At 38.3% G+C, this 7104-nt stretch overlaps 2 protein-coding genes across 3 annotated transcripts; one reads left to right on the top strand and one right to left on the bottom strand.

Moving 5' to 3' along the window:
• Positions 1–227: 227 nt before the first annotated feature.
• Positions 228–4918, top strand: LOC121219610 (probable inactive lysine-specific demethylase JMJ19). 2 transcript variants are annotated; one of them, XM_041098099.1, is made up of 8 exons: positions 228–401; positions 719–1022; positions 1142–1219; positions 1371–1742; positions 1822–2037; positions 2199–2357; positions 2934–3302; positions 3708–4918. In XM_041098099.1, exons 2-8 carry the CDS (start codon positions 726–728, stop codon positions 4578–4580), a joined length of 2364 nt encoding a protein of 787 aa, XP_040954033.1. In that variant the 5' UTR covers positions 228–401; positions 719–725; the 3' UTR covers positions 4581–4918. The 2 variants fall into 2 exon arrangements, with proteins under 2 accessions (XP_040954033.1, XP_040954034.1); XM_041098100.1 differs by having other exon boundaries at positions 232–401; positions 724–1022.
• Positions 4919–5237: 319 nt separating this feature from the next.
• Positions 5238–7104, bottom strand: LOC121219611 (probable arabinose 5-phosphate isomerase). Its single transcript, XM_041098101.1, has 3 exons — positions 6253–7104; positions 5662–5885; positions 5238–5550 (listed from the first exon to the last, which is right to left on the bottom strand). Exons 1-3 carry the CDS (start codon positions 6904–6906, stop codon positions 5394–5396), a joined length of 1035 nt encoding a protein of 344 aa, XP_040954035.1. The 5' UTR covers positions 6907–7104; the 3' UTR covers positions 5238–5393.

The following is a 7104-nucleotide window of genomic DNA, read 5'->3' as shown; positions in this document are numbered from 1 at the left end:
GGACTTAATTATTTTTTTTGAAAAATTTTAAGAGTCTTTTTAATACATTTTAAAAGTTTAAATGCTGGATTGAGTGCAAAAGAAAAAAAAGCTTAATTGTTTTTTTTTTAATAATTTAAGCGCTTTTTACACTTAAGCCAAAAAAAAATAAAAGAGGGTATAGTGGGAATTTCCTCATCCGTCTCTTGCAGTTCCGTTCTCATTTTAAACACCGTCAGAAACCGACGATGACATTAGAAAATCAAATCCTAGTTTTCCAATAATTTCCTCTTTTACACTTCGAATTTTCTCTAATGGGTTGACTTAGTTATTCGAGGTTTCTTCAAATCCGTTGGTTCGGATTTGAATTTCAATTGCATTTGACATCTGGGGTTATTCCCGCTCGCTCTTTTCCTCTGAGGGTATGTGCTGAACCTTTTATATCCTTGTTTTCTTGGTGTTCTTTCATGATTTTGGTTGTATTTTTTTAAGATATATGAGATCTGCGGAAACTTGACTAGGTTTAAAGTAGTTTCTTATACAACATCACTTGAGTCTTTGTTAACTGTGTAATGATCCAACATAAAGTGTAAATTCGGTGTTGTCGAGTGTGTAAAATGCGCACTCTAGTTACAGGGCGCAAAGATAGTGCTAGCCTGAGTGAAGTGAAGTTTCGATATGTATTCCTTGAGGTTTTAATCAGTCAATGTTGTAGTTATTTTCCTCTTCTGTTTCCTAGTTTAGAGATGGGGGCAGAGCACAGGAAAACTCCTAACGAAACTGATAGCAGAGCAAGAGTTTCAGCCCCACCAGGTTTTGCGTATCTTTCATCATTCTTTTTGAAGAAGGTTGAACATCATGAAGAAAACATGAGCTTCAAAACCGCGGAGGATTTCTCCACACAAAATAATGTGCAGGTAGAGACCTCATCTAATGTTTTTGATGTCGAAAAGTTAAAGAAGTCTATTGGGAATAGACCGTGGATACTTAATGACAAGACCGATCAAATTACAAAGGAATATCAGTCTGCACAACCTTTTAAGGTCATATTTATCTCCTTTCCTAAACTAGACTAAGGTCTTAGGATCCATATGATTTGTTCTACAAGCTTCTTACCTCATGATTTGGTTCAAAATGACCAATTATTGAAGCCATGACACAGACAACGTCAAGGCAGTATCTTGGAGATACAAAAGGAGATGTCCTTGAAGAGGCACCTGTTTTTCGACCATCTGAAGAGGTCTTTTTTTATCTCATTGAAATATAATTTTTTAATTACTTTTTTGCATTTTGATATTTCTGCTTCACCTTGTTTGTTCCAAGTTTGTTAATGTTAACCTTTTGGCTGGGAAGAGTTCCAAATATTCAAAGAGCTTAAATATGATTTACAGGAATTCAGTGACACACTAAAGTACATTGAGAGCATACGTCTTAAAGCTGAGCCATATGGACTTTGTCGTATTATTCCTCCTCCTTCATGGCAACCTCCATGCCTAATCAAAGAAAAGAGCATATGGGAATATTCTAAATTTGTTGCCGAGATTCAACAGTTTGACAGGTCTCCAGCTCAGTCTGAAATGGGCAAGGAACCCGGTCTAGAATTCACTCTAAAAAGATTTAAAAAACATGCAGATGATTTCATTCAGCACTATTTCTTCTCCAAGGATGTGGGTCATGTTAATTGCAAACGGGAGGAGCTGTCAGTAGAGAGCATTGAGGGTGAATATAGAAAGATTGTTGAAAATCCTTCTGGAAAATTAGAGGTATCGTAGAATCATGTTATTTTCCCATTGTTTTCTTCGCCTCTATATTTGCTTCTGCTCCTAATAACATATTTTATAGGTGCTATATGGTGATTTAGATACTGCAACATTTGGCAGTGGGTTTCCAATAGCATCAAATACTGGAGAATCATGTAATAAATACATTCGGTCAAGCTGGAACTTAAATAATGCACCTAAGCTTCCTGGTTCTCTTCTTTCTTTTGAAAGTGATAAGAATTCTAGTGTGTCAGTGCCTCATCTACGTATAGGAATGTGCTTTTCATCACTTTACTGGGTAAGGATTGCTTTATTGATTGCATTTTAGTCCTGCTAAATTTCAATATGGTTTACTTTTTATGAGTATGTCCATCTTATGAAAATAACAATCACAACGTTGTGTTTTTGGATATAGCTTTTCATGTTTGTTTTGGCTTATTTAATCATTTTCTCAAGCAGAAGATTGAAGAACACCATTTATACTCAATAAGTTACTTGCATGTGGGTTCTCCAAAAATTTGGTATGGTGTTCCTGAGAGATATTCCTTCAAGTTTGAGACTCTTATGAAGAAGTACTTTCCAGATTTGCTAGGCAAACCGTCTAAGCTTCATGGAGTGGTGAGTAATAAAAGTTTTATTTTTCTTTGTTCAAGGGGCATAAAATAAGCATGTGGAGAATCATGCTGTGATTTTCCTACTCATTTTTTCTTTGATGTGTCAAATTGTATTGACTCCTAACATATTCCAACTATGCAAATTGTATTTTAACAGAAATATAAGTTTTAGCATAGCTTTTAATCTAGAATGCTTTAATACCTCTATGATGACTCATCTGTGCATCTGCAAGTATTAGTTGGAATTGATTACCTTGTGATTCTGGGAATTCTCTTAGTTCTAGGACATGACATAGTGAATGTAACCTTATGCAAAGAGAAAAGAGCTTGATGTAAGTGTTCTGTGTGTGAATGATTCTGAGCTTTGTTTAAACAATTTCAATGGCAAACTGGCACTATATTTTTATTTGCTAGAGTGCTATTTTTATTCTAACACCATTTGGGTCCTTGGCAGATGAATCATTTATCATCTCCTTAATGCCACCGTTTTTAATTTTAGAAACTAGGATGTTACAGGAAGCTAATGATGAAACTATTTGTGGAGTTTGTTTATGTCCTAATGCTAAAAGTACCCATGCAGATAACAAGACTTTCTCCGTTCGTGTTCAAGTCCAAGGGTGTACCTGTCTACCGCATTATCCAATATCCTAGGGAGTTTGTTCTGGTTTTCCCAGGAGCCTATCATTCAACATTTGATTGTGGGTTTAATGTTGCTGAGGCAGTTACTTTTGCTCCTCTTGATTGGTTACCTCATGGGCAGAATGCTGTAGCACTCTATCAATCACAGGGAAGGAAAACATCAATTTCCTTTGATAAATTGTTGATTGGAGCAGCAAGAGAAGCAGTGAAGGCACAATGGGAACTCATTCTGTTAAAGAAGAATACTATTGACAATTTAAGGTGGAAAGGTTACTGTGGAAAGAATGGGATCTTAACTGAAACACTCAAGGTACACTTCTGATCATCCTCTGTAGTCTGGATTTTAGTCTATGTGCTTGAATTTCCGTGATTTTATTATTGTAACATTTATTATTCATGTATTCCATTCCGCCACCCCATCCCTCAAGAAAAGAAGAGAACTCTTCCTCTAAAGAGATCAGGGGTCGGGTTTGTAACATTTATTATTCATGCTATACTCCATTCCCCCACTCCTTCCCTTCAGGAAAGAAGAAGAGAACACTTATTCTAAAGAGAGCAGGGATTGGGTTCTGCACTCATTGTGTGTGCATTTCTGTTCAATTTTAGAATGTTTAGATATTATTGTCATTTTATTATTGAATGAAGAAATTAAGCTTATATATTTGAGTTTTTTCCTCTATGTTTTGGCCTTTATTTCTCGCATGGGTGCTTGCAGTCACGTGTCAAGCAGGAAGGTATGAGAAGGGAATACCTCTGTAGCACCTTTCAGACAAAGAGGAAGGACAAAAACTTCAATTCTACTAGCAAAAGGGAATGTAGCATATGTTACTTTGATTTGCACCTCTCAGCAGTGCACTGTTCATGTTCTTCTGATAGATATTTGTGTTTAAATCATGCAAAGCGGCTCTGTTCTTGCACATGGACAGAAAAGATTTTCCTCTACAAGTACGAAATCAACGAATTAAATATGCTTGTTGAAGCAGTGGAAGGAACATTGAGTGCGGTGCATGCATGGGCTAGAGAGGACCTGAATTTGGGTCTTCGCCACTACACTCCCAAGGAAAAATCATTCAGAGAAGATGAAGGAAAAAAAGCGCACAAGCTCCAAGATGCAGTAACGTCATATGGCAATGGTTTGAGTGCTGTTTCTTCCATCAAGGCAGAAATAAAGGCCCGTATACAGCAATTACAGTGCCTGCATGAACGAAAATCAAAAGAGGAGATGGTATCAACTCCTTCCCTTCCAAGGGTGACTCAAGATGATACTTCCTTGTTACTTAGAGAGGTGATGCCAGAAGATTTATCATCAAGTTCCTCAGAATCGGATGACACGACAGACCTTGACCTTGATGATGGAGGAAAAGGATGCGTCTTATCTACCTTAAGTTCAAGGCCTTCACCTAGTCAGCCTGCAAGTGAAAGAGAAGTGACATTATCTCAACGAAGGAGGCCTCCTAAAAGAAAAGTCACATTATCTGAGCTTCTTAAAGATAATTCCAGTGAGCATGGTACAGCGAAACATTTTAAATCTACTTCCGAAGGACTACCTATGAGCCATCCAGCTTCCAAGAAACGAAAAAAGAAGTAAATCTGAACTGACTCTACAACTAGTGTAGGCCTCGAAAACAATGGTTGAAGTATCTACATGGGTATATATATCAGTTATTCAAATGTACATCGTAGAGCAACATTAGTTCTAAGTCGACATAGGAAATGATATAGAGCCTTTTCACCTTTTCTGTTATTTGCTTGCCGTGTTGCCTATCTTGCTGCTCTAGAACTTTTACCTGTTATTCAATGAAAACGAAGGGGAAACATGTACTGTAAGTCAGATTTGCAGTCTTTAGGACATTGAAGTCAGATTATCGACATTGTTTTTTGAACGAGTTCAAATAATATACTTCAGATGGTAGAAAGTTTTGGTAATCTGTACCCATCTTTTCTTTTTGAAGGTCTAGTCAGTTTAAGCTCTTTTGCTATTTTTGCAAAATTTTCTCTTCCCTTTTTCCATGGCAGTGTACCTGTAATCTTCAACAGAAGCATCTTCTTACTGTGTAACAAGATTTAGAATGCTCTCTCAGACCCATATCAAACTTGGGTCAAGGCTTCATTGTCCAAATCCATAAAAGCCCATCGAGAAGGTAACCGAAACCATAGATTACGAATGCCAGCTTATAGTAGAATAAGGGTGGATTCTGATAACCGAGCAGTAAGCAAGCGAGAAATTCCTCTTTGACGTCCAAAATAAATAAATCACATCGAATTAATGAATTGATAAATAATATTCAAATATCTTGTATACATAAGAAGCTATCATCAGGTTGAATTTAAATTCTACTCCAAACTTACAAAAGAATTATGTCAGGGTATCAACATTCAAAACCACACAAGACCGTATATTTCAAAGACCAGCTGAAACTAATCCATGCAATGTGACAATACCGATCAAGGTATTTTGACGATCAATTACAGGCAGAAATTGTACAGCAGATGGTGGTGATTCCATCTTTTGCATGGCTTCCACTGCCATCGCATCCGGACCAATGGTTCTTGGTTTCCTGATACAGTGATACAAACAAATGAGGGTTTTAAGTCACTTTGATTGAAAACATCAGAAAGAAACTCAACAAGTTACTACAATAGTTATGGGCATTCGCCATTTGGTTTACCTGTTGCACATTTCACCGACCGTGAGCTTGAATATGGCTTCTCCGCTAGCCTTAAGCGTACGCCGCAAATCACCATCTGTAAATGTGCCAAGCAAGTGATATTCCTCATCTATAACCAGCAAGCACCCACATCCTTTCCTAGTAAGCTCCACCAGCTGCTCCATTATCAAATCTCCTTCCTTGCAAACTGGAAGCTCATCTTGCTTCTTCATTACATCTTTTACCTACATATGAAAGCACCAATCCATCAGTCTACAAGTCCAATAAATTTGAAAACAAAACTAACTGAAATAGAAAAAAAATTTCAGCTTCAAATCTCGATTTAATTGCAAATGACATGAACCTGAAGATAGTTCTCTTAAATCCATCAAACTTATGTCTACTGTTTCTTATATCGATCATTCAACGGCAAACATACAGAACCGGCTTTGGATCTTTCAATTAAACCCAGATCTCAAACAATTATGGGCAGCCAACTTAAAAGAAAAAAAAAATCAGCGAAAACCCACTAATGATCCAGCATCTCATAAACAAAAGCAGTTAAATTTTATGAAGACATTGATCAGAAAGTCAGCAATTAATCAAACAAACCTTAAAAATAAGGCTTTTCCCAATCCGACCAGCAGGATGATTGGCCGCATATTGATCCTTAGTCAAGTTCCTAGCTCCCATAAGCGCTATTGCCACCGTATCTCCGAAAACCATCTGGATCGCTGTCGAAGTAACCGGCGCCAAATCAAACGGACACAACTCCCTCTCCAACGGAAGATGCACGTTCATATCGCAAGCGTTTGCCAAGGCATTTTTGGGGACGGAGGTGACCGAAATGAGATAAACCCCCTTGGCTCTAGCACAGGGGATGAGACGTAGGAGTTCTTCAGTGGAGCCGGATTTCGAAAAGAGGACGAGGATGTCGGCGGCGGAGAGCGCGCCAATGTCGCCGTGGAGGGCGTCGAGAGGGGAGAGGAAAGCGGAGCGGATGCCGAGAGAAACTAAGGTCTGGGAGATCTTGTTGGCGACGAATCCGGATTTTCCGACACCAGAGAAGAAAATGGTGCCCCGAGAATTAAGGAGGGTTTCAGTGAAAGACAATGCTTGGGACAAATCGAGGTTCTGGAAGAAGTAATTGAGGTGGCCTTGTTGGGCTTTGAAGAGGTTGAAAAGGGTAGTTTCGGAAACTCGCTCATGTTGGGGATTTTTGGGCGGCGGCGATGGGAGGTCTAGTGACGGAGGAAGCGATCCCATTGTTGATTTGTTTCAGATCCGATCCGATGGTATTATTTGCAAATAAATGAAGAAGAGAGAGTGGTGGAATGGTATTATTATTGGCCTATATTGGGGCCTTTATTTTTGGGTTGATTTGGCCCTTCATTATTTTTGTCGGTAAAGAATAGATAGTCTACTTTTGGACTCCTCTCAATATGTGTGTCGGCAGGCATTGCT

Source organism: Gossypium hirsutum, chromosome D07 (assembly GCF_007990345.1).
Source record: "Gossypium hirsutum isolate 1008001.06 chromosome D07, Gossypium_hirsutum_v2.1, whole genome shotgun sequence".
Taxonomy (NCBI): domain Eukaryota; kingdom Viridiplantae; phylum Streptophyta; class Magnoliopsida; order Malvales; family Malvaceae; genus Gossypium; species Gossypium hirsutum.
The sequence above is the reverse complement of the archived record's forward strand: the minus strand, read 5'-3'. Positions and strand labels throughout refer to the sequence as shown.